The following is a 27801-nucleotide window of genomic DNA, read 5'->3' as shown; positions in this document are numbered from 1 at the left end:
ATAAATGAACCGTAGTTGTTACATTTTGAACCAATGTGTGATTAGATGAAAAACATAATAAACAATTATGGGTCAAAATCTGTACAATTTCAACTTGAAACAGCAACAAGTGCATGATTAAAAATAACATGTAGACAAACTGTAAACAATCCAAAGGCAAAACCAATAAGCATATACAAGACTGATAAGAGGGATTTTTAACTGATGAATATTATACAATATATATCAGTTAAAAATTAATCTGCAGTTGTAGATGTGCAACAATACAAATGCCCTTATTTATATTTCACAGTCGATAAATAAGGGCATTTGTATTGTTATTCATCTACAACTGCATTTGCATTCCTATGACATTCAAAGTGTTGGATTTCAACTCATCCTCAAATAACCTCATGTTAAACCTGACACAAAACTTGGCCTTCAACCTGGAAAAAGTCCTGACCATTTTATAAATGGCTGATGGTGGTATTACATTCTAAAATTTAAGAGCCCCCCTCCCAAGACAGCAGGCTATTTTAGGCTAACAAAAGCACAATGCCCTCAAACCATGTTTAGTATGCCGATGAGCATTGCCGAGCTGCTTTAGGACCTCTAAGTGTTGCAGTGGGGAAGTTGCATTTACCAAAAGGTAGAAGTCAAATAACTGTTCACACTACTTTCACTTTTTCTATAAACCATGATTTGCATTTGCAGCTCTTCTGAAACAAATCAGTGAAAATGAGTGCCCTTTATTATATTCTAAATAAAAAAACTCTCCCGTATGTTGTATCCCGGCTGTGGAAAGGAACTGGTACCAGAATAGCCCATGGCAAACCTCCATGTGGTAAAACATATCAGGTGTTAATGAAACTGTAACGCACTCTGACAAGCTCATTCAACAAGCTTTCAGTCATATATTTAAGGAAAAACTGTCTTTTTTTATTTTAATACGGTGTAAAACTAAGGCAGACAAGTGTGCAGGTGGAGGCAGACATCCGCTCCAGCAAACAGAGTTAAAATGTGTTTACAGCAACGAGGCAGGGATCGACAAAGACACTCTATTCATAAGAGCTTCTGGGCAAACAGGAGGCTCAGAGGTGCATTTTAGAGAGACAAAAACAGTTTTATGGCCACGCTAGTTCACCATCCACATCTCTTTATGGACAATGTGACGTTATAAGAGCTGCTGTTGGTTCCTTGTTTAATCTCCTGTATTCATAAAAAAAAAAAAAAATATATATACTTTGTTTTTATATGTGTCTTTTGGGGAAAACTCATCGAAGTGTGTTAAAAAACATAAAATGAATCATTTTCAAATGTCATTTTTTCTCTGCATTTTCCCAAATGGTAAAAACATTTGTGGACAAAATCACTTTAACTTCACTTCAGTGAATATAATAATTACAATATGCTGTCTGCACTAATGTGTGCGTGTGTGTGTGTGTGTGTGTGTGTTTTTATATAAAGATTTAAGACATTACAAAACTACACATCACTCATCACTGATTTGTCATTTCTGAAATGAACTTGCAATTCTCAGGATTTTGTTTGATGAGTCACTTTCTAACAGACACGACAGTGAGACGGTGAAAAGAAAGACGCACCTAGTAATTCATAAAGAATTGCAGAGGACATTGCAGAGGACATCTTAATTATAGCCATGAATTAATCTAGAATTGACTTCAAATGTGCATGAAGTTCTCTGTTGCTTAAGTTTAATAAGATTTTTAAAGTTTCCCACTCCAGCATTATCAAGGATTGGCATGACCTTGCATTCTAGTGTATTACAAAACACTACCAACTAGCAAAATCCAGTCAATAAATTATTAATGACAAAAAGTAGCCACCGTTCTTTTTTTCTTCATAACAAGCGATAATGGCATGGAAGCAGGTGCACAGTGAAGACGTATGAGCATGTGTATAAGAAATGCCTTACAGGATAACAATGATAACACAAATGTGCATTCCAGACAGATTTTCCAAATCTGATTCCACGATCACGACTTAAAAGTACTAATAGACTGACCTTCTGTTATCAAAGTATTGATGACACCCGCAATATGACAATATCAGTATCCTATTTTTGTTTTATTCTTACAACTGAGGTTTGAATACCAGAAAATGTTTGTCATATAAACACAATTGGTTAAAAAAATGTAAAGCTCTGACACATCAGTAAAAAATAAAATAATAAAATCATCAACATACGAATCTGAAATGTCTGACATTATAACTGACCTCTTTGGAAGCCCCCGTCCCCTTCCTGACCTTCTCACATAGTAATGTCTAATTTACTTTCTGGAAAAATTCAGGTTTTAACTAAAATCTATCAACGCATTGAAGTCAGCTGAGGCGGTAGGACAATCTGGGAAGTATGCCTTATGTAGGAAAAGGTCTGAATCAGTCTCTCTTACACTGATTAAAATCTCTCGATTCCATCTCTGCCCTGTCTCACCCTAATAACCATGTACAGGCTCAGAAAATATGCACTGAGAGCTCTGACTGTGTCTATAGAATCCGTACCTGGCCGGTTTCCACACACTGAGAGAGAAAATTCCTATCCTCGTTCAATTTCCTCTCACACAACCGACACACAGCGGCTGCTGTTTACGTCGCAGAACTAAGTAGAATGAAAACAGAGTGTCGTTCATAGAGAGAGTCATTTTATTTCTGTTCTTGGTTTTGCTGATGACCTCCATTAGTTTTTATGAGGACACTTCCTCTAGGTTTCATTTGTGTAGTGAAGGGCAATTACACTCTTTTTCTTATTGAATTTTGAACAGGGTTAAAACATTCCAGAATAGGATAAAAGTAATCAATCAAAAAAAAAGCTTGGTTGTTTTTCAAGCTCTTTTATAGTCAGCATTTAGATCAGCAACAAGCCAAATATTTATTTGACCACCTTATACAGCACGTTTGCTAGTAAATTTGCTACGTACTTTTACCACTGATCAAGGAAAAAAAATGTGGTGTGACCATTAAGCAGCTTCAGAAAACTCAGGATCTAAAAAAAAAAAATAGAAATATATCAAGAGTGATTTGAAAGCCTTTGAAGGTTCACTGGGGCAAAAGGGATCTCTGATCAGAGTGCTGGTGGAGATTTAAGTGAGGGCTTAACGTTTACAGCTGCGTCCACATGAGAGCTGCCGATAACACCATAGCAACGAGAGCCACTGTCTCCATGTTCAGCAGGCTTTCATCACGTACCCAGAGCACCACTACCACAATTATCATTTTGTCTCGCTCAGCCTCCATAATGATTGTGTTGAAATTAAATAAATTCATATATACAACAAAAACACTTCTCACAAAAACCTCAGAACTAATCAGAAATAATCACTATAATTTTAAACAAATCTGACATCTCCTTGATATAAAAAATATTTAAGCAAGGGTCTAGAGATCTAGATAAGGTAAGTGGGACACTGCAAACATGCTTTCATGCAAATTAACCGCTCATCTATTATGTCACAGTGTAATATTTAAATCAAGTGGAGAAAAAACAAGCCGGTATAGACATGCAGATACACATCATGATAGCGTTTACCGCAGAACAGTTCATGTTAATCTCTTGGCGTGCACCAAAGGCTGAAATATGTTCACCAAATGTTCTCGGACAAACACAATACCACACTTTCCCTAGATTTTTTTTTCTGTTTTAAAGTTTTTTGCACAAGTCTGGGGTAAAAAATGTAGTCGGTCAGTAAAGACAAGGTTTACAGAAACAGCTTTTTATGAGAAAACACATGATATACGAGAAGCAAGTCAGATGTCAAATCATTATATCTAGATAATTCTAGACATAGGAACAGCTGACGAGAACCGCATGCACTGTTTGAGAGAATTGCAAAAGTTAAATTGACGTGACTACAATCCTGACCAGAATAAAATAAAGATGAATGAATAAACATGTAAATGCACATCAAATGTCAAACCTCTGCATTATGCTGCTCTTTTCTTAAACTATTTTGTAATCTTTTGGGCGAAATCAACATTACATCATCTCATACAGATTTTTCACATGACCACAGATGATGGTAACAGAGTTTGTGAAACAAAGTTAATTTTAAATGTTTTGACATTTTTTTAAATTTGCAAACCATCTGAATGAAAAAGGATGAACGGAAAAAAAATCATACACTAATACTATATGGTTCACAATAATTCACTGTGTTTAATAATTGTTTACAAAGTAGAGATTAAGCACAAACACAATATCAAGCAACATACTGTGTTGTATCTCAGCCATATCACTTAAATATCAAGTGTTGATATTTGATTAGACTAAGTAAGAAAAGTTGCAACTTGACCAAGCATTTTAAAACTGTGCCAAATTGATCAAACCCATTGGAATTATCAGCACACCTTTAATCAGAACAAGACCCTATTTCTTATTCTATTTTTTTGTTGCTGTAAATGTATTCATAGCACAGCTGGCCCTTGTCTGCTCAAGCAGAAGTGTAAACACTTCGTTCAGATCATTGAAATAACACTGTGGTGGCCACACTCAGGGCAGCGTTCATAGGCAAAGACGTGTGATTACTGTGTCTTGAAGCACTGCGGGTAACCAGTTAACCAAAGACAGACGCAACAATCACACTGCATTCCGAACTCTCCCACGCTGTCCAAAACACTTTCCACCAGATTCCCATCACCACCACGGATAATCCGGATGAACTCGCAAGTTAGTGCTCGACGTCACCATTTATAAGCTTATTATCAGAGGATGCACTGTAAGAATGTGACTTACATCCTCCCACAATATCTACAAGGCCAAAGGTATTTAAAGTGTTTTGGAAAAAAAACAACAACAAAAAAACCCCACAAAAGTGTAAAGCACACATGGATTAGATTTAGGAATGATCCAAATAAACAGCACTAATAAGAGCATATATTTAAAAAATGCCCACACAAATGTAGAATGTCGTTTTAACATTCTGGATACTGACATTTTACCCAGGATGTATGCCAAATATTTTCTCAGAAAAGCAAAAAGCAAAACCAAACTAAAAAATGTGCGAACATAAAGGTAGCCTAAGTCGCAATTCTAAATTGGAATGAAGCGCTCCACTTTCATCTGGGAAGCAGTAAGCATTACTATCATAATGCACTTTTCAAGTGCACGATTCTCTACAGGTTGCTATAGTAATTAATGCATTTAATCCTTTCTGATGCATTTCAAATTCCACATCACACTTTGTCACCTGCCTCCCTGCCCCCTCGCTTGTCTGATGGACAGCTGAGATCCTCCTCCTGTTTAAAAGGTTTGCATTATTTGACGCTTCTCAGAAACAGCCCTTATGAAACACGATCCATGCTTTAGACACTGTTTACGTGGTTGTAAATAACATTAGCTATGTTATAAATTATTGATGGAAACTGCCACCTCAGCTATATTATTAGCTTAGAAGCAATTCAGGTTAAAAAAAAATTCCCCCCAAATGCAACAGAATAGAAACGGTCAATTATGATTATTGGGATAATGCCATGTATATGCACCAGGGTCACTGCATTTTCTTAAATGACAGACTAACCTTACTCAATGTATAATGTACACACGGGAAAAGTGTCAGCAAAGAAGGAGATTGTTTCAAGTGCAACCCGATACATGTACTCTTCTCCTCTGATGTATCTCAAGGATAATCATTAGCATTGTTTTGGAGAACGGTGACGAAAAAAAGCACTCGGGGGTTTTAAAAGGATGCTTTGAAGTTAATCGTCTTTCTGTAGAGCACATATCTGCAATTTTGCCATAGCAATACAGCAGAAAGCTAAAATGACCGCCTTGAACCAATAAGCAATGGTAACGAAGGGTAATGACAGCCATGTTAGTGTTCATTTGTGCTGGCTGGTTCAGAGGCACACTTTGCATAATTAGCATATGGACAGACCATACGAAAAACCTTCATTTAGCACAGCTCGCACAACTCTCAGAGGGAAAACTCCATTTTCTGTTCCATTTTGAATTGCATTATCCATCTTTATTTTCTATATTTTATTATATTTTTGCAAACATATTCCATTTTATTGTAATCCCTATTTTATTTCTCAATTCCTACTTTTTACTCTTTTTATATCATATTTTATAAAAAGAAAAGTTCGAAATTCTTAATTTAAAATATTGCTCTTTAAAACATTGTTTGGCTTTTTGGATTAAATTAAGATGAACTAAACTGATTAAGTCAAATAGATCTGGAACCAGCAGTAAATGTTAAACAATCAACATTTAATATCACTGAAGTAATGTGAGGATTGTGTCTATTTTGGTTTAGCAAGTGACCTCAGAAGTCAGAAAATAAAGGGCATCCAAAAAGATGGGTAATGACTAAAAAGCTGCATTATATATTTTATGTTGCATCGATTAATTTTTAACAATTACTTTCCAACAATGACTTTGCAAACAGTGTAAATAATTATGTAAAAAAATTAGCAAAACATTGCAACATTAGTTGTGATCTCTGGGTCTGAGGGACATACTTACATGCATACCCCAGTCAATCACAGCAACTCTAACCAAGTGCTAATAAAATTGTGAGTTAATGTATGTGGAAGATGGTAGATAATATCTTTCTCTGAGGGTAATACAGTGGACAGTGATGCTCCTAACATGTCTTCAACTTGAAACTATGATACTGGTTGCATAATGGGAATTACTGGATGGTTGGAGGCATCAGGCAACCAGATTAAAAGAGAGAAGAGGATTTGTTTTAGCAAAGTGACATTGAGGCAGCCCTCTGATTCTTGAGTAAAGACCATCATGTAGGCCTGCACTTTTGCATATTCGCGAGACCACAACTGGATTATGAAAAAGCAGATTACTGTATTACGTCAAATCTTCTTTTAAGTGTAAAGACTGGCCTACTGTGCCACGTGAGGCGTCAGCTGGCTTTACAAAGAAGGAGCTCATCATGGGGAGACAGTAGAGCTCTGTTTCGAGTTTGTAGCTGTTGTGTTTACCAACCGACAGGAGAAGCAACAGGAAAGGACATACAGTGGGCTTGGATGAAAGTCAGACCTTGGAGTGGCTAGGAATTTAAGATATTTACACAAGCACCCACACACCCATTGAGAGGAAGTAAGTATTCAACTATTTTATAAATATATTTTTTTCTATAAAGGAAAAAAAAATATTTATAAATATAACCCTAAGTGTACATTTTAATACAATATATTTATTATACAATTATAGGTTTAAATGTGAAGTGCACTGCGGGATATTTAATGTCAAAACAAAAAATGTTTGAATGCTTGTTTTCTCACAATGTTCATTGATAAAAAAAATAAAAAAATAAAAATTGTGAATTGTGAATCAGACCAGTGGACTTACTTGCATTTTCAAGGTCACAAACTAAACTTCACTAGCCAGAGATAATGTAGCCAGAGAGGCACAGAAACTATAGTGTGTTTTATTGATTAAATTTTAAACTTAAAAAAATATTTGAATATTTGACTTAGCTTCCTATGAAGACACACAGTTAAATGCTGAGCTGCTGAAACAATTCTACTCGGCCATCATTGAGTCTGTCGTGTGTACATCTATAACTGTCTGGTATGGTTCAGCAACCAAATCAGGAGGCTACAGCGGACAGTCAGGACTGCTGAGAGGATTATTGGTGCCCCACTGCCCAATCGCCAAGATTTTTGCTCATCCAGAGTGGAGAAAAGGGCTAAGAAAATCACTTTGGACCTCACACACCCATCCCACTCTCTCTTCGAACTGTTGCCTTCTGGTCGGCACTACAGAGCACCGTCCACCAGAACAGCCAGGCACAAAAACAGTTCTGTCCTGTGGGATATACTCAGCATCAACAATTAAAATATTCATAACTACACATTGTCCATCACAACTGTCACATTTGTACATAGAATCCAAATGGTCCATTTGTAAACTGTACACGTGTAAATAACATCTTTACATTGTTTTAACAACTTTTTTACTCAGTATATATTGCATTATTTAACTGTCTGGTTTACTATTGTTACACTATGTCTGCACTTCTGCACTGGAAGCTCCTGACACCAAGTCAAATTCCTTGTGTGTGTAAGCATACTTGGTAATAAAGCTATTTCTGATTCTGAAATACATTTTAATTGTTTTAAAAATCTAAATGTATTTAAATGTTTACATGGTTCTCAGAAATACCAATAAAACAATGTAATGACTGTTGATGACAGCATTTTAAAAGACCACAATCCCTCTTGTTCTTAAGAAATAAAAAACAGAAAAACTTGTGTGGGATACAGAAGTCCAGCAGAGAGGCTACTAGTTTCAGCAATTCTCCTTAAGTGAATGATTAATGAATAACAGCATGAGGCCGGCGTGCTTGTGGGGAGGGGAACCATAAACAGCTTTTACCAATGATCATTCATGCATCAGTTATTCATCCATTAGTCCATGAAATTCACAATTAAAGACCACCTCAGATAAAATAGACACAAATTAATGAATCGATTCAAGCTTCTGCCATTAAATCACGGATTGTCCTGTACTAAAAACTGCTGACAGAGTCTCCGCTGTAGCTGACATACAAGGATTAGACTAGCTTTTATATAAATGCATGCTGGAACACTGCCTGGTATGTGGAACTGCAATGATCTGACTGATCATATCTATGCAATCACATGAATACAAGGCCAAATGATTTCAATGGCAAGCATTTTACAATAATTAATAAGTGCTATAATAGTTGTTACAGAATTTGGCTTTCACGATTATGGGTATTCAGTGTTTTTCGAACAGATTTAATTTTATATAGAGTATATGTGTGACCACAAACAATAATAGTTCATATTTCTCATGCACTGAAAATTTTAAAACGCGTTTACTCTAAAAAAAGAAGTTTCGTTAACAATAAAGTCCTTTCTTTTCTTAAAAATATTAAAATGTGTTTATGGATATGTTTGTTAATTCTATTGTTTCTGACATTTATAAAAGGTATGTAGCGCAAAGCTTTTGCTTTACTCTATAATACACTACATGGGCAAAAGTAATGGTACACCTGACGTTTCCAGCCATATGTGGTTCTTCCCCAAACTGTTACCACAAATGTTGAAGGCACACAAAAGTATACAATGTGCATGTGGCAGCAAAACAGTTTCCCTTCACTTGAACTAGGAGACCCAAACCTGTTCCAGCATGACAATGCCTCTTTACACCATGCAGCAAGCTCCATGAAGATATGCTTCACATGGGTTGGAGTGAAAGAGCTGGTGTGGCCTGTTATAGAGTTCTGACCTCAATCCTATTGAACACCATTGGGATGAATTTGAACGCTGACTAAACCCCAGACCTCCTCATCCTACATTAGTACCTGCCTTCACTAAAATCTCCACAAGCTTTAATATCTAGTGGAATCTCTACCCAGGAGAGTGAAAGTTATTATAACAGCATATTGGAGCTGAATGTACAAAGGGATGCTAAAAAAAAAGAAACGCATACGAATCTCAGTTAAGTGTCCACAAACTTTTGTGTATAGTGTATACTGTTTGCATCAAAGGAAAGAAAGTAAGAACCCGGAGGGACAACTTGTTGCCTTTCTGTAATAATAAATGTAAAAGGTGCTGATAGAATGTGAGAGGTACATTGTCATTCTAAAAACAGGAAATTGCCCATTAGCGGTAAGCTTTGAATCAGGGAAATTACCAACATGTGTAAAACAGGAATACCCCAGAAACGGGATAAGGAAACAGTGACGTACTTATTCCTGCTGCTCCAACACAGTCCTTCAGTCTCTTTTCCTCCATGCAGAGGAGTGCATTAACCACATAAATGGATTCAACCTGTAATTTAATTAAGACCAGAGTTCTTGCTGATATTACAGACACTCTGCAATTAGTAATGCTCTCATTATGAGCATAGCTCCTGTATGCCACTTACAATGAGTGCCTTTGTTTTGACAATCCATCAAGGAAACCCATGTACTGTATCTTCTGTTCTATTTCAGATATTAAAGAAATGACTGGGAGTTGGCCAAACACAAAAGACCCTCAGAGAAATAATTGACCTGTCTCTTTTTTGTGTGCTTAGATTATACTGAAAATAAACAGGTAAAGTATCTTAGCTAGGGTATAGCTTGTATAACCATTATACGCCTTGGTTTTAATCATATTTTCATCTTAACATTAGATTGCTGATGAAATGATTAGCTTTGTTTACACTCACAATTTTAGGTACGATTACTCTTTTTCACCAAAACTACAACTCTAACAGTTAGGTGGGCTTGAGATTTGAGTGATTCCTTTCTATGTTGACAAAATGCTGCACTTTGGATCTACAGTGGCCCCTGCCTATAAAATGACTGACGGCTGGCACACCCAAACACAAACGTACATTTAGTTTTCCAAAAGGTTTTCTCGGCCACTTAATACATTTTTGCAAAAGGTTGTTGTATTGTTATTTTATTTTTTATGTTGTACACATCTTCCGAGTACATTTTTTGCAAGTAAATAACAAAAAAAAAGAGAAATACTTGTGCAGTTTCAAACCTATATGAAATAAATAAGTAAATGTATTTTGTTTAAAACTGAAGAAAATAAAGAATGTTTTAGTAATGTATTATTAACAGATCAGATCCTCACCACAGGTCTGAATCCATATAATAGCATTGTTTGGCTTTTGTTGAACATGCATCATTAAGATCCTAAACACAATGCCATATAACATTTTTGTACAATTGTTATTTAATTCGAATCTAAAGAGCCGTGTTTTCTCAATTGTTGCTGCATCTCATCTCTTAAAAGGGGCACTTTATATAGATAAGACACATAAAAAGCGAGTCCTGAAGCTGTATAACCTGTTTAGTCATGAAAAAACTGAATGCAGCATAAACTTCTTATAAGATTCACAGATAACTCAGAGTCTGAATGCAGCAAAAATTCAAGCGCCAGTCAAGATGGCGCCTATTAAAGGAAGCGTCCAGCATCCACCAGGGAGGTTCTTGAACATTTTAGAACTTTGTCTAATAGTGACTAGACAGATACTAGCCAAAGTGGAAATGAGTCAGGTGATTTAGAAGAAAGACTGGAGATGAAAGAGAGCGATCAGGACCAGGAGGAAAAGGAGGAGAAGGAGATCTGCTTTCTGATGCGATTCTGGTTTAAGCAGAAAGCTGATGCCGGTAACCTGAGCGCTGTTCATCAGTGAACGGAACACACGCTCTCCGAGACTTTGATTAACTCCGTAAATATTTAACATTTAGGACTCGGTGCACACGACTACCCCTGGGACAGAAGATCAGACAGAGATTGGAGCTGGTGCAAGTTTTCCTTCATCACTTTGACAACAGCTCCTTCCATTTCACCTTTAGATTATAGCATTTTTTTTTGTTTGTTTGTTTTTTTACCACCTGCTGTGTGTAAATGTAAAAAATGATTTCAACACCCACCTATAGTGAGAAGCCCCAAATTTGTAATAAACAAATATTTAATTTTATGTTCTGAATATTAATTTCACAATCAAAAAAAAAACAAAGACTAAATGTGAACAGTGAATAATAATAATAATAATTAATAATTTAACCTTTATTCGTCCCACAGTGGGGAAATTTCTAGTTTTTTCGCATATCCCAACTCATCTGGAAGCTGGGGTCAGAGCGCAGGGTCAGCCATGGTACGGCGCCCCTGGAGCTGATAGGGTTAAGTGCCTTGCTCAAGGGCTCAACAGTGGTAGCTTGGCTGTGCTGGGGTTCGAACCGCTGACCTTGTGATCAGTAACCCAGAGCCTTAACCACTGGACTACCACTGCCCCCACTGGACTACCACTGCCCCCACTGGACTACCACTGCCCGGTGATGAACGGTGCGAGTAAATCAAAGTGACGAGCAACGTCTTGCTCCAAATCCATCAGCAACGTGTTACGCACCGAGTCGTAATTATTAGTAATTATAAGTAATTATTACACCACAAGTTTAGATTAGTCTCTCAGTGATCTCTCGCTGATAAAAACAGCTACATTGGCAAATTATTTAACCAGCCTTATTTAACGCTGCTAGCATTTTAGCTTTTGGTGGACACAATGAGCTCTTAGCTAATTATTAAAGTTGTATAAAAACCAATATTCACGCAATATTTCATTTATGATGCCATATTTCTGAAAACCTTCATAAGAAATAAAAACAGAACAAGCATTAGTTCTGACTGGAGTACAAGTGCCACTGAACCTGATATGATTGAGCACGGGATTGTTATCAGTTCGATAACCGCCAAAACCTTAAGATATATTGATAGCGTAACTACCTATTTGTGTTTTTTTTTCTTCTTTTGTATTTATACATTGTGTTGTATATACTGTATTATGTTTCTACTTTTTTATATATATATTTGATATATTTCTTTTTCTTTGCTGTTGTAACACAGAAATTTCGCCACTGTGGGACAAATAAAGGTATATTTTATTATCTTTTATATATATATATATATAATAATAAATATATAATAATAATATATATGTTCAACACTGTTTGACTGTTCTAGTTTTCTGGATCGAAAAAAACACTCGTCTGAAACCAACAGAACAAGTTTGTTCAACTTTAATATCTTCAGCTCATGAATCTTCATCTCCTCCACCATCTCCTCTGCAGCCTACTTTTTTATGACATAATCACTTTAATTTACTCTCTTTACACTTACATAATGCCCTGTATGTACAGCAATATCTATAATGCATAGACTGCTAATGCTGCTGTCTGGTTTGCAATTTTAATTCCACTTTAATTCATGAAACCCAATCATCTCTTACTTTTCTTTCCTTCTAGATGAAGTGCGAAAGCGTTGTTGGTTCAGCCCGACAGTTGCCAGGAGCTCATGCTTTACCCACTCATGCAGTACTTTTCTAGTCAAAGCAAATATTCCAAGCAGTTTTTTTTTTTTTTTTTTATCTAACCATGAAACACGACATAGTGAATGTTTGTTTGGGCTATGCAACACAACACTCAGACTAGGTGAATCAACAAAGCAGGAATTAATTAAAGTGTGTTAGGGTTGGGATAGGTGGTTAAACCAGCATTTGTGGGGTATAAGGTATCCGGCAAGGGTGAGCACACACACACTGCGTTGTGCAGTTTTACTAACCCTCTTCACCATAGCAGAGAAAACAAGAAACCTTTCTAACAAAAACGCATCTGTCAGTGATAAGCTTTGATAATCACAACGATGCTGAAATATGAAGTGCAATAAATGTAGACACAATCAAACTTTATCTATTACTTTAACACCTTTAATTATTAACACCCACAAACTCCCAAAATGCTCTACATGGTTTAATTAACAAAAAATTTGTAACAGAATATAATAGAAAACTGCGCAACTCCAATACTGTACAATGTTGATGGAGCTTTTATGCTGATGTTTCATGATGGAAAGGAAAAAGGAACGAGTTTGGATAGATTGCACCATCATGTCAAAAACTGTTTCACTCATACAATGTGTGATCTACATAAGATTTTACCATCCAATTATTCAGTTTGAATACAATCACATACAAAAGAAAACCCACATACAAACCCTTTAAAAGATCAGAAAATCTGCATAACAATCCAGGATGAGAAATTAGTGTAAAAATACTGGCATGCCACAGATTTATCTGCAATTAATTTGCTTGTGTGGCCTGTATGGGATTTTCTTTCTAAAAAACTAAAGCCCTGATTTCCTAGGAAACACACACTCGCACATCCAATTATAAACTGAAACATGTTCACAAACTCACACTTCCAAAAGGTGATTAATGGTCCAAGAGATTAAAGGTGCAATAGTCCATATTTTTTATTTCCTTCTAATACAAATAATGGGCAAATCTATGTTGACGTAATAAAACTTTAAAACATTTTAATATTTTAAGCCAATGAATCAGAACGTGTTTTATGTATCTAAAAAAACTTCTAGAGTGTTTGTGTGTAATTCGATTGGCTTCTTGTCAGTCATATTCGAGACAAACCCCCAATGCCTTTTCCTATCCTCATAAATCATTAAGAAAATTTAAAGAGCAGCTAAATGTAACTTGAAAGTGTTGTCATGCTAAAAGCCTTGTTATTGGTACCTCTATTCACCTTCTAACACTAGGCGAAGCTTTACATTGGAAGAAATAGGACAGGTAAAAAAATATTCAAATCTCAAAAAATATCACACATAAAAAAAAAAAAAAAATAGAACTCTAATTTACCCCCCAAAAATCTTACCTTATACATCTACAAATAATCCCAGACTAGTTATTTAAACCTGGAGAACTGTATATTGTATTAATTTAAAGGAATCAAACTTGTGCGGATTTATTAATTTTGGAAAAAGGTGGCACGGTTTTCCAAAAACAATACTAGAACCTTGAGAATCAGCCCAAACTGGCACTCATTCATTTTTTTTAATAAAACTACCAAGCTGGGTTTTTTTTACATCAAAGTTTTAACCACTCCAACAAACTTTCTTTTCACAAAAACAGTGCAAAATAAATATCATAAAAAATACAAAACAATCAATTTACATGTTACTTACATTACATTACTTACATGTAAACATTTGCAGTAAAAGCCAATTCTGGTCTATGTGATTTGTTACAGGATCCGATATTCGATCCACCGTTTTCCCACTGACTCTACTTTTAGGTGTAGTAAATCACATTGTGGGTGATAAATCAATTGATCTGCATGGATACCATCATGTATCTGGATCAAATATAGAAGACATTATTCATAAGCAATCCAATTCTATCATTAAGTCCGAGGACAATCTGGATTAGACAGCAGTTCATTTATTCTACACAAAAGTCGTATTAGGTGTGTATTCTAAATCAGAAAATTACTTGGATGCTTATTGTATGAACACAGAGATGTTTTTGTCTCAGAGTGCAGTCTGATTGAGACATGAGAACAATTCCAATTATTTAACCAATGCGTAACAAATTAGAAAGAAATGTATATAATAGGAATTTTAAATGGCTGACAGGACCGACAGCTCAAAGACAGCTTTGTCTCAGAACCTTTTGTTTATCTGTATCAGTATCAGTCATTTACAGCGAGTGTGGGAAATTGGGTCAAACAATTGGGTGGCTTTAAACCTGTCTAAATACAAAGTTAAATATAATCCACATATCTATCCATACACATATACATATATATACATATATACTGTTTTATATATAAAAATATAATACAATAATATATATACATATACATATACATATATATATATATATATATATATATATATATATATATATATATATATATATATAATTATATTTTTATATATAAAACCGTAAACAGTAAGACCCTACTTTAAGTTTACATTATTTTTGTTAAAAATATATAAACTCAGGATCTGGTGTGTGTGTGTGTGTGTGTGTGTGTGTGTGTGTGTGTGTGTGTGTGTGTGTGTGTGTGTGTGAGACAGAGAAATGCCCTACATTTTAAGCAATGCATTCCTTCATTGCCAACATGCCTAAAAATAATCAGTGGAGGCTCATCTCCGGGGTGTTTCTCTGTCCTCCTGCAAATGAAGAACCACGTGTTTCACTGTTTTCACACATCACAAAAAGACCTTGCTAGTTTTACCGCTCTCAGCCATCCTTGTCAGGAAGTCAAGCTCAGCTGCGGTTAGATTTGAAAAATGTGTCGGTATGATAAAAAGCTTAGGACAAATCACCAATTAGGAATTTCATGATATTTTAAGTAGCAGGTATGTACACCCTTTTAAAAGCTGAGACTTGTTAAAGTTTTTGCAAGCTATCCGCGTGCTTGGGACAACAAATTGTAGTTTAACGATCTAGTTTTTTCGCAAAAGCGTTACCTGCTTTACCACCCAAACCGAAATGATGACGTTATAAACACTAACGCGTTTTTACGCAGGTATTAGAGATGGCTTTGCATCCAGACATCACCACAAAGCTTCAAGCAGTTTGACTAAAAGCTTCTTCAATTAAAAAATCAGACTGTGTCCATTAAACCTTGAGTGTAGAGATAATGTAATTTAATGTTTAAATGCATTATACTTTCAAGACTGCTGTTAAGGAAAATTAATCAACACCTTTTGGCCAATCAGAAGAGAACTCACCAGCACTGTAGTGTATATCGATCTTTATTTGATAGTAAGAAAAAAAAGTTTGCTGGCACTTTTTTTTTATATCATGGCAGATAACAGAGTTCGGTGTATTCATCATTCTTCATGTTTCATAGCCTATAACTTTTAAGTGCACAGCTGAATAATTCTTCACTTAATTACGAGGGCCTGAGAGTTTCTCTGAAGCCTGATTTCATTTCCCCTAAAGGAACCACGTCTTCTCATGTGTATTGGATCGTATTGCAGCACCTGCCCAGTCCTTAGTGAAGTTCTGAAAGAGAGGCGAAAGCTGCGTTCAAAGGGAACTTAATGTGCTTAATGATTTGAAAGCTTTTGACCGGCAGCCTATTAGGAGCCTTTAGAATTTACTCTAAATTAATCTATATCACTTTAAAATAATGACCTGCAACACAAAGATGTCTAATGACTAAGTAATGCAGGTTAAGTCTGAGTACGTCTTTGTAAAACTTTCCTGCTTATTCCAGGAGCCAGTTTCTATATAAAAGTTAGACACGGTGAACTTTTTTGGGTTGCATTTAGCCATTTAACAAAACAAGTCTGAATACAAATGTTTAACTTCAAACATCAAACAAAAAATCTTTTTTATTTACTCTTTAAAATTAGGGAAAAAAGGAGGGTGAGAGAGTCTTCATTCTAGACCTCATAGACTGAACCACCAAAACACTGGAACCTGACATTTATGCTGTGCAAATGAATGCAGGAAAGACAGAGCAAGTATTTGTTTGGTCATGACTTGGGTAGGGCCTTGGCAAGGTCAGCGTAGACAGGAATATTCACAAACATTACTACACTATGAGCCAAAGAGCTAGAAGGGACCCATTTTATCACACCCTTCTTATTTAATACATATCTAGATTATCGACAGAATGGAAAATTGAACATAGGGGTCATTATTAACTGAATATCAGGCTTTGGCTCAGTCATGCTTTAAATACCCCGTGATGGCGTCACTGAGGATTACCCACGAGATTATTCCCCATGTAATCTCAATGCCAAGTCAAAACACTGTGCCATGACTTGATGATTATTTACGGAGTAAAATATCCATTGCTGGGATTCAAATGTGTTAGGCAGTTTGAAAAGATGCAGTTGTTTGACTTTACATGTTACAGAGGAAGCATGTGAAGCCTTTGATAGATGGGTGGGAATTTACAAATCGAGGTGAGAAATGGGTTTAAAAATAAATAAAATAAAAAAAAGACCAGAGACAAGAAGATGGAATAAAAAAATAAAAGATTGTAATAAAATATATAGTTCAAAATTACTAAGAAGATTTTGTCTAGAACCAGTAACAAAGACCTACCTATAAATTAGATTAAACATGAAATTCTCTATGGCCAAAAGTATGTGAACCTGACCATATCATTTATGTGCTCCTTCACAAACTGTTGAAACCACACACATTTAAATAATGTCTAAGAATCCCATAGCATTACAGTTTCCCTTCACAGGAACCAAACCCCTTCCAGCAAGACAATGCCCCTCTACAAAAAATAAGCTCCGCAAAAACATGGTCTGTTAAGACTGGACTGAATAAACCCAAGGGTTTATTTATTCTGACCTCAACTAACCTTTTTTGGATGAACTGGAACGCCAACTTCCGCAACGACCTCCTCACCCAACTCAAATGTCTTATCTCACTAATGCTGAATGAGCACAAATCTCCATGGTCACAGTATAAAATCTAGTGGACAGCCTTTGCAGGAAAGTGGAGAGTATTATAACAGTAAAAGGGGATAAATCAGGCTTGGATGTTACAAATAAGTAAAACAAGGAACATATTAGTGATCAGCTGACCATAAACATTTGGCCATATACTGCCTGCTTGGATCATCTGACCAAATTATTTCCAACCTGGATATAAATGGCAACACAATGAATTAACATAATATATTCCATATAAAAAAACCTGGAGCCTTTGACATGCAATTCCACAATCATCTTAAATGATATTGAGAAAACCCAAAGCTCTTCACCGGGGGTATTAAACTAAAACGTGTAATAAATTCAGACCTGAAAGCGTTAATCAAACTCACCCCTTTCTGAGCTGAACGCCTTTAGCAGTGTAGTTAGTCTGATCATGTGATTGGATAAGCTTTAACAGAAAACCAGCTACAGAGGCCAAGCTGGTTCATATTAAGAAAAGCAAGAGTTGCTGAACTCCAGACCGTTTTTTTTCTCCGCTCTGCTAATAAATGTGTTTTGAACATCAGGAATGCGATCTGAACCAGCAAAATTAGACTGTGATTTTGTTCATCAACTTTAATAAAGATTGACAGATGATCTACACTCATAAGCTTACCTGTTCTTCCTAACAAGCTCTCTCTCTAACTTAAATTAAGTCCACAGGTCTGTTTAACAGGTGCTGCTTCATAACGTTTGTCTTGAATTCATATAAATCTTATGCATATCTGTTTAAATCTGTGTGAAACATCATTTACATTCTCAGATCTTTAGAAAACATTTTATTGCACTGTTGCTGGATATATAAACCAAATTGCGAAGGTTAGTGGACGTGTAAAAATGTTTGCAACATCACAAGTAATGTTAAAAGAAAAAGAAAAGTTGTGAATACGCCCATTGTAAATGCAAAACCAGATCTGGATTAACTGGCCCACTTGCCCCAGGCGTTTTCTTCTGACTCTCGCCCATTGCCTGAGTGCTTTGTCATTAAAAACAAGGTCACTGTACTACTTCGATTTGGATGTAGTCCAAATAAATGTTTACATATGAATTCAGTTTAAGTGCAATTACCTAGTGTACACTTAAGGCAGGAGTAAACAGTGGAGTAAGTTCTTTTGCATTGAAAAAACAGATTTTAAGAGACAGTATGTGACGTCAGCAAGGATCTTTATATATATTCTTTATTTTCTTTTTCTGACGGAAAGAAGCTGTTTGTCGTGTGCAAGAAGAACAAGAAATAAGGCTGGCTTTGTTGCCTGGCAACAAGCCGCCCCGCCCAGCCTCACAGTAACGCCGCCACCCCCGCCTCCCCAGAACTACGGCCCCGCCCCCTCGTGCGCAAACAAATCGAGCCACGCGACGCTGCGCGCGAGAGGAGGGGGGGCAGAAATAACAGCCGCTGAAAACAAACTGTCATTCAACTTTATTATATTCATAACGTTCAGCGGCTCTATTTGACTATTTATTTGTTTACTTTATTATGTATACATGATGTCACCACAAAGAAAAAAAAACACGTATTTCGATTTTATGTAAACAAACACATTAAGCGCCAAAAGTAAGAAAAAGTGACGAAAGTTGGCTAACCAGAGTCGGAAAATAAAAAGATATGGAAAAACGGAAAAAAGTTACCTTTGGAGTAAAGAGACTTGGGGGAAGTGAGGTCGAGATCCGTGCCGAACAGTGAGATGAAGTCAGAGGGCATCTCAGTGCCTCTCTGGGCCGGGGAAGAGGGTTTGCTCGGGCTTTCAGCGAGAATAGAAAGTTGCGAGCGGAGAAAGTTTAATGTTTTTGTCGCTCATTCATAAAAGTGTCGGTGTGTCGCCAGCGCTCCGAATTCAGCCGACTGAGGAGTGTGTGTGAGGCGAGTTTGTCTCGTGCAGCCCCTCCCACCTGACACAGCGCGAGCGCGCTTCTCCTCGGCGACGCGCAGTGTGTCAGGTGGGAGGGCCGTACGAGACAAACTCGCCTCACACACTCGCGCGCGCGCACGCAGTACAAACGAGAAATCCGAATCCGTATCCAAATCCTTCTGAATCACTCAGTGAACGGATCCGAGTCTCACGAGTCCCTTGAGTTAGTAGGGATTCTGCCTGCTTTTGCCATAGAATACCACTAGAGGGCACTCACTAGCTCCTTAGAATTCACCGAATCCTTAGACCCATGAATCTCCTTCACAAGTCTCTCGGATGCGGCTGATGTGCTTCGCCCTACGAGTCTGACGGATCCGCTGAATCCCACGGTTCCGGTGGATCAGCCAGGACACGTTAAGGGTCCGCGATTTTGAGTCCCTTGTATTTCCGATTATACGGGAAGTTTCATGAACAGCTCAGTCAGCTACTTGTTGCTACAGTTACTTTCTAAGAACAACTTAGAACAACTAAGTAGTGTGATTAACAATTTGTATTTATGCATGTTGTTGTTAGTAGCCAGTTAACCAACGACTCAAGTGATCCGAGTAAATGAACAGAAGGATTCATGAATCCCGATTCATATAAAGGATCAGGTTATTTAACTCGGATGAATTTCACAGATCTCACATTGTTTAGCTGTTACTGTCATTTCACTATATTAAACCCCTTTATGTAGAATTTATTCAATAAACCAGTGTAACAATTGTTTACAGTTGCTTTTTATATCAGACTGTGTCCTGTTTCCATGTGCAAAAAAAACACTTTACATCATTTTACACATTCAAAGCTAAAATACAGGGGAAAAGATAATAATATTAGTAATACATCAATATCACATTGTTCACAAACATCAACCTGTCCATCTAATTACACAGATCCTATAAATGTATTTGGGAATTGTTGTTTTGAAGGTTCTAACTGATCATAACTAGGAGTTGATTAGGTCCGGTTTCTTCTTTGGAGCAAATAAATATACTATGACTATATGTGAAAACAATTATGTGCAAATGAAAAAAAAAATTAGAAGCACAACAAACTGTCAATCATAAAAAGAGGGCTATCACACAAGGTTGAAACCTCTACCACCAAACCCGGCTTTAAATAATAAAAAAAAAAGACTTCTTCAGGAGTGTTGTTTTGTCAGATCAAGCATAGGTTAAGTATGGGGGTGGCACCATCATCAAACTGTGAGGAGGTTTTGTGAGAAAACGGACTGGTGCATTTACGAAAATAGATGGCAAAACTACCACATCAGTCAAAATGTTAAAACTCGGTCACAACTTCCTCCAGCAGGACAAAGATCCCAAACATACTTTAGAAATTATAAAATGGCCTCCAGACAACAAGTGAAAATATTGGCATGGCCATTAAAGCCCTAACCTGAATTCCACAGAATATTTGTGGATTGAACTGGAAAAGCGTGTCTGAGCAAGGAGGCCCAGAAAAACACAGTGATTTACACCAGCTCTTTCAGGAGGAACGAGCAAGAAATTACAGCATAGCATTGCTGAGAAGCTTGTGGCAACCCCAAGAGTTTGATTCAAGTCAAGTCAAGAAGCTTTTATTGCCATTACTACCATATATAGCTGACGCAATACACAGTTAAATGAGACAACATTCCTCCAGAGCCCTGGTGCTACATTAAACAACATAGAGCTACATCACACAACATAAAGTTACAAATCAGGACACAGAGTTAAGGACTAAAGTAAGTGTCCTCACCACATAAAGTGCATCACAAGACAGTGTGGGACAGATACACAAAACACAAAATAGCACCAACCAGTAAACCTATTTTAATGCTATGATTATACAGAAGTGTGCAAAACAGGACTATAAACAAGAGAGTATTTGTAAACATAAACACAATGTAGTGCAAAAACAGCAGTAGCAGCAGTCTAGAGGTGCAAAAAAACAGCATGTAGACAGTATAATATGATTAAATATCATATGGGTGGTGGATTGAGATGAGTAACGAGTGTGTGTTCAGTTCATTGTGTTACAGTTTAGTAACACACAGTTTCAAGTTGTGTAGTTTTAAACTAACTAACTCAAAACTTAATTTCTGACAGACTGAATATCTGATATAAAAAAATGAAAACTGAAATGAATAGTTCTCTTAGGTATTATGTTGAATGTCTTTGGCCTAGGTGTATTCAAGCATTTGGCCTGAACTGTAGTATTCTGTAGATTTAATTAGACACTAAGTTAAGATTGTCCATTTAAATTAAAATGTTTGATTTGACATGTCTCTCTCTCTCTCTCTCTCTCTCTCTCTCTCTCTCTCAAACAAACACACACACACACACACACACTTGTATATTGGGACTAATACTGAGCCACAGAACTCTTACAGTTAAACATGATGCCTCTATCAGCTCTGTTGCTTACATTACTAGGTTTAAGCTAAAAAAACAAGCTTGTGCAGATTTTATCACTTGCACTATAAAAGTCACACAAAATAAATAAATAAATAAATAAATAAATAAAATGAACCAGACACTGGTAACTTAAGAGTTACAGCTGATAAGCAGCTTTGTAAATCTCAGCTTCATGAAAATCGGTGTTGGCTTGATATAGAACCTACTGTATATCAATAAATATACATAAATCTAAAGCAAGAATCCAGGAAGCCCGTACAGAACAGTAAGGTGGTAAAGTTTAAATGTAATGCACAACGTTTTCAAATATACAAGACATCACAGAAAACCCCCTTCATTAGTGCAAGCAAATCCCTTCTATCATAGATGTGTTCATGTGTTCTGTCTGTTTTATAGATGAAGGGAGATTCTTTGAAAAGTGAAACAGTCTCCAGAGGATTTGACTTTGAGTATAAATTCAGCCACTCTTATAATAGTGGGATGAGAAATGAGCAATTTAATTATATTTGTCTTAGTGGTAAATTGTGTAGAGGAATGTATCCAGAGCCTATCCTGGGAACACTGGATGTGAGTTAGGAGCCCAGGATGGATTGGTTGCCAGTCCATTGCAAGCTACCATGCACAAAGAAAGAAATAATCAGACAACTAGATCAAATTATAAATCCCAGAGTGAATGTAACCTACAAACATGGACTTTTCGTGTACACGTAATTTATTATAGCCAAACCACCACCTTTAGCTATGCTTTGGGAGACATGAGGAAACCACACACAAACTGTAACTTGAGCTCAGGATTTAACCTGGGACTTTTTTTTTTTAGCTGTGAGGCTTTGGAATACTACTATTTATATGTATGAGCTTAATTGTTTTCTCTCTCTCGTGTACTCTCTCTTTATTTGAACTGTGCTTATTCAGCTACAGGAGCTATAATGAGATCAGACAATGATGTTGGTTGAGGAGGTCTGGATTCACAAAGGAGAACACAGAGGTGTTTAGTGGAGTTGAGGTCAATGCTCTGTTGACATTCGAATTCTCTCAGTCCAAAATTAATGCACCATGTCTTCATGGAGCTCACTTAGGTTCACAGGGGCATTGTCATGCTGGAACAGGTTTGGACCTTTTAAAATTGTAATACCTTCAATTTTACTGATGCACTTTTATGTGTCACATATACAGTGAAATTCTTTCTTTGCATATCCCAGCTCATTAGGAAGCTGAGGTCAGGGTCAGATTATTATACAGCACCCTGGAGAAGAGAGGATTAAAGGCCCAACAGTGCATCTTGATAGTGATCTTGAACCTACAACATTTTGATGAGAAACCTAGAGCCTTAACCGTTGAGCTAGCACATCTCACAGTTAGTCCACAGTTGGTCCACAGCTGGTTGCGTGTTTCCTGCTGCACCTCTGTGGGAACAGACTGATGAGGCTCTCTAAAGAAAATGATCATCTATATTATTATTACTATTATAGCCACATAGTTGTCCTGTTGTGTGGACTGAAATAAACCTGCCCACCGGTGGCGGAAATGTGTCCTTACACCTGACTTAAAAGCAATGTGTATTCCAGAACACAGGATGACGCTGTGTGCCACTCTTAACCAAAGAAGAAGAAAAATACCGGAAGCGGAAGTAGAAGCACCATCATCACCCCGCCGAGCAGCAGCGTTTTCTCTGATTTAACGCTTGCTGTTGTCTAAAGGGTTTCTATCATTTTTTTGTAAATAAATATTTTTGTACAAAGGTGCTCAAAATGCCGGATTTGGCGGTAGAAAAGGTGGTTGTCCATCCACTGGTCTTACTGAGTGTTGTAGATCATTTTAACAGGTAAATAGACTTCAATGGTTAAGAACATTTTTTGTTAACTCACTGTCGCTTGTGGCTATGCTAGCAAGCTAAACCGAGACCGGCTGCGTTTCAAACAGAGCTGTATGTGATGTGTAGTGCACTACGCAGCTTCGCAGTGCATCGCGTATGTAGTGTGCTGGTGTAGGGAACAAAGGTCCATTTGTTATTTATGCTGAAACATCAATCGTTTGATGACCAACTCTGCGTTTCAGTCATTTGTCATTGTTAATGCAAGAATTTATTTTTTAAGTTTTTTTTTTTAATTTAGGTGTGCGATTATGTTTATCAGTAGCATTAGCTTGTTTGCAAATTATATTAATTGTAGACAGGAAAACTATATTAAAATATATTAATAAGAGAATAAATATGTTAAGATAATAATACGATTTCTTTTTACAAAACCCCCTGTATCATCGTAATGCCAATTTTATGTGGTCTATTATCAACAAAGATTGATTACAAAAAATAGTTGTGCATCCCTGACTTACAAATGATGACTTGTAGTGTGAGTTTCTTGTGCAGGAGTAATGAATAAAGGGTTGATTTTTAATGTAAACCTCTTTTGGCATGATTTTGGCTGTTTTCCCTCAATCTTATTGATTTGCATCAAGGTTGAGATTGATTGAGTATTGATGATACAATATAATGTACGATCATCTTCCATGCAGAGATCACGGGGGATGTGTTTGAGTTTGATGAAGTCTGTTTGGGATCAGTAACAGCTCATTCAGTCGTGCTCGTGAAAGAAGCTCGTAAACTCTTACTCTGTTACAGTATCTCAAGGAGCTACAGAATTCTTGTGTGATATACAAACCTTATAGTGTTCAGCAGTTAGCAGCCAAATTAAAACAGCCAGACAACTTCCCTAAGTGCATAAACTTAGTTATGAATTAAACAAACACGGATTTTGTCCTTAACACAACATACTTGTGTACAGTTGTGTTCTGACACTAAGCAGTTTTCCTATTGCAGTTAGAGTTTGTGCAGGAGACACTACTCACATCTTCTTAAAACTTAGCAAGAGGTCTGTTTTCTGTACCTTTTTCTTGATTTTTTTTTTCCTTTCCATTTTCCTCTCTATTAAGCAGGTTCTTGAAAAAAAATACAAAACATTCTTGAATTTTCTTTAGTTGTGAACGCAAGGTTGGAGTTTTTTATTTGAGACACAGATCATGACAACAGACCATTTTAAGAGAGACAGTGTGTACATTTCAGTGTGTAATGTTTCATTTGGAAATCTGACTGACAGAAAAACATTGATTTAGACTTGCCATCTAGTGAATATTAATAGTAACACTTTTCATTAGAACGGTGCATCATTGCTATGAATGTTTTGTTTGTTTTAGGTCGCTCACATTTAACACGCACGTTTGTTACTATATTATAAATTTGGAATGTTGGGGGTTTAAGGGTCACAGAAAAACAAAATCATAATGTACATTTGTCAAGGTATTTGGGAATTCTTGATTTACTCTGTCTGGGATAAATGTTATCGAAGAATATGCCAACAAATACATCTATATTGTGCTTGAGCGTTTTAATTATGTAATTATTATTTTTATTATTATTACGTTTTGGCAATATTCTTGAGGAGACCTTTGATCCATGTTTGACACTGATGATTCCATAATTTCGTTTCTCCTCTGCAGAATTGGGAAAGTTGGAAGCCAGAAACGAGTTGTTGGGGTGCTGCTCGGCTCATGGCACAAAAAGATTCTCGATGTGTCCAACAGCTTTGCAGGTGTGTGCATGTGTGTGCGTGCATGTGAGAGAGTGAGTGAGTTTTGGGCAAGTTTCAGTCCATAAAGCCCTAAATGCACAACATTTGAACTTCTTTAACAGTGCCTTTTGATGAAGACGATAAGGATGACTCTGTGTGGTTCCTGGACCATGACTACCTGGAGAATATGTATGGAATGTTTAAGAAAGTCAATGGTAAGTGCTCCAAAGATGAACTCATTCATTATAGTGAGACCTGTAATTTATTATTTTATCAATCTTTTTTTGTTTTGTTGGTTTTCTTTAGCTAGAGAAAGAATAGTCGGTTGGTACCACACCGGTCCGAAACTGCACAAGAATGACATTGCGATCAACGAGCTGATGAAGCAGTATTGCGCAAACTCGGTATATATACAACAGACGAGCAAATCATTTATCAGAAAATAAAACATACTTTCAATTATATCTTGTATCTTTTTTTACACTTATTCTTTTATAGGTTTTAGTCATCATTGATGTGAAACCCAAAGACTTGGGCCTTCCAACTGAAGCCTACATCTCTGTGGAGGAAGTACATGATGTGAGTTCTTTCTTTAAGCATTTACAGATTTTCTTCATTGCATACATTCTATTCCCCTCTGTTATTGTCTGATCTTTGAATCTGTATATTGATTATGTAAAGTGATGCGATATGATATAATATTGAATGTGATGCTCTCTCTCACTCACACACACACACACACACGCACACACTCACTCGTTTTTTTTTTTCTTCTTCTTTTATATGTACATTTCAAGAAGAGGAAGTTTTTGTTAGTGTTTAGTGGCCCTATTCATGGAGACTGTACATGTTGAAATTATTTGTTACACATTTTGCTGTTAGTCACATACCACACCTGTTTCCTAGGATGTTATTTGGCTGTAACAGTGTTTTGTCCAATGCAGGATGGAACTCCAACTTCAAAAACATTTGAGCACGTTACCAGCGAGATTGGAGCCGAAGAGGCAGAGGAAGTTGGTGTTGAGCATCTGCTTCGGTGAGACGTTTTAAAGGTTTTATGTTTAAGGTTCCAATGTGGAATTTGTAGGATTTACTCACTACAGGGTGCTTTAGGTCGAGTTGACTAACAATAACTGCATTTGTTTTATTGTTTTAAAGAAAACTATGGGTTGAAGCCAGTAAAGTTTTAGAAACAAATAAAAAAACTGTAACCTTTCTTGCTTTTTTTTGTTGTTTCGTTGTTGCATAAACAATCATAGCAATGGTCATAATTTCTAGTATTTCTTTTTTTTTCTTTTCTTCAGAGACATCAAGGACACTACTGTTGGCACTTTGTCTCAACGCATCACCAATCAAGTTCACGGTCTAAAAGGTCTCAACTCCAAATTGTTGGACATCAAGAGCTACCTGGAGAAGGTTGCTACAGGAAAGCTGCCCATCAATCATCAAATCATCTACCAGCTGCAGGATGTGTTTAATTTGTTACCAGACGTCAACCTGCAGGAGTTCATCAAGGCCTTCTATCTGAAGACCAACGACCAGATGCTGGTGGTCTACCTGGCTTCACTCATCCGCTCCGTGGTGGCCCTCCACAACCTCATCAACAACAAAATCGCCAACCGGGACGCCGAGAAGAAAGAGGGTCAAGAGAAGGATGACAGCAAGAAAGAGAAGAAAGAAGACAAGGAGAAGGACAAAGACAAGGAGAAGGATAAAGATAAAAGTGATTCTGCAGCAAAGAAAGATGATAAAAAGGAAAAGAAATGAACTTGGAATTCTCACATGGACAGACACCATCTTGACTAAAATAAAGACGTTTCCTTTCTTTTCATGCAGATTTACTCAAATCTCAACTCTCTTATGATTGAGAATGTTTGTGTGTTTAAGAGCAGTCACTTAAAAAGATTTTTTTTTGTTTTTGTATTAATATACACATGTTTCCTGTACACACTGTAAAGTACAACACCCAAAATCAGGTCCACCATCTCCTATTTTATTAATAATAGACACATTTACACATTTTTGTTCACTACATGCATACAGAAATGTGCATAATGTTGCAAAGAGTGTGTTCATTAAACATAATACCCAAAGAAATGTATTTCATCTATTTGTAGTCTTGAAAAGTATTTCAAGGAAGAAAAAAAAAGCAGTATAATCCAAAATGAACGGTAATAAATGGTTTTTCTTTATTAACTTTTTTTTAAAGTAGGA

The 27801-nt window shown here is 36.6% G+C and overlaps 2 protein-coding genes across 2 annotated transcripts in view; one reads left to right on the top strand and one right to left on the bottom strand.

Annotated features, from left to right (window-relative positions):
• The window catches only part of nfat5b (nuclear factor of activated T cells 5b), a 35887-nt gene extending 16241 nt beyond the window's left edge, over positions 1–19646 (bottom strand). The window contains exon 1 of the mRNA XM_046856937.1: positions 19360–19646. Within this exon, the coding sequence (XP_046712893.1) occupies positions 19360–19432 (73 nt within the window). The 5' untranslated portion in view covers positions 19433–19646. The remainder of the gene's footprint in view (positions 1–19359) is intronic.
• A 3976-nt stretch (positions 19647–23622) lies between these two features.
• psmd7 (proteasome 26S subunit, non-ATPase 7) lies at positions 23623–27688 on the top strand. The gene is made up of 7 exons (XM_046858291.1): positions 23623–23846; positions 25517–25608; positions 25710–25802; positions 25894–25991; positions 26086–26166; positions 26532–26623; positions 26892–27688. The coding sequence occupies exons 1-7, from the start codon at positions 23773–23775 to the stop codon at positions 27352–27354; spliced, it is 993 nt and encodes a 330-aa protein (XP_046714247.1). The 5' UTR covers positions 23623–23772; the 3' UTR covers positions 27355–27688.
• The last annotated feature ends 113 nt before the right edge of the window (positions 27689–27801 follow it).

The sequence above is a fragment of the Silurus meridionalis genome, chromosome 9 (assembly GCF_014805685.1).
Source record: "Silurus meridionalis isolate SWU-2019-XX chromosome 9, ASM1480568v1, whole genome shotgun sequence".
Lineage (NCBI taxonomy): Eukaryota > Metazoa > Chordata > Actinopteri > Siluriformes > Siluridae > Silurus > Silurus meridionalis.
The sequence above is the reverse complement of the archived record's forward strand: the minus strand, read 5'-3'. Positions and strand labels throughout refer to the sequence as shown.

Coding starts and splice junctions, on each gene's coding strand:
- psmd7 (XM_046858291.1), top strand. CDS start 23,773: ATGCCGGATTTGGCGGTAGAAAAGGTGGTTGTCCATCCACTGGTCTTA. Junction 25,609..25,709: donor TGTGTCCAACAGCTTTGCAG/GTGTGTGCATGT, acceptor CTTCTTTAACAG/TGCCTTTTGATGAAGACGAT. Junction 25,803..25,893: donor AATGTTTAAGAAAGTCAATG/GTAAGTGCTCCA, acceptor GGTTTTCTTTAG/CTAGAGAAAGAATAGTCGGT.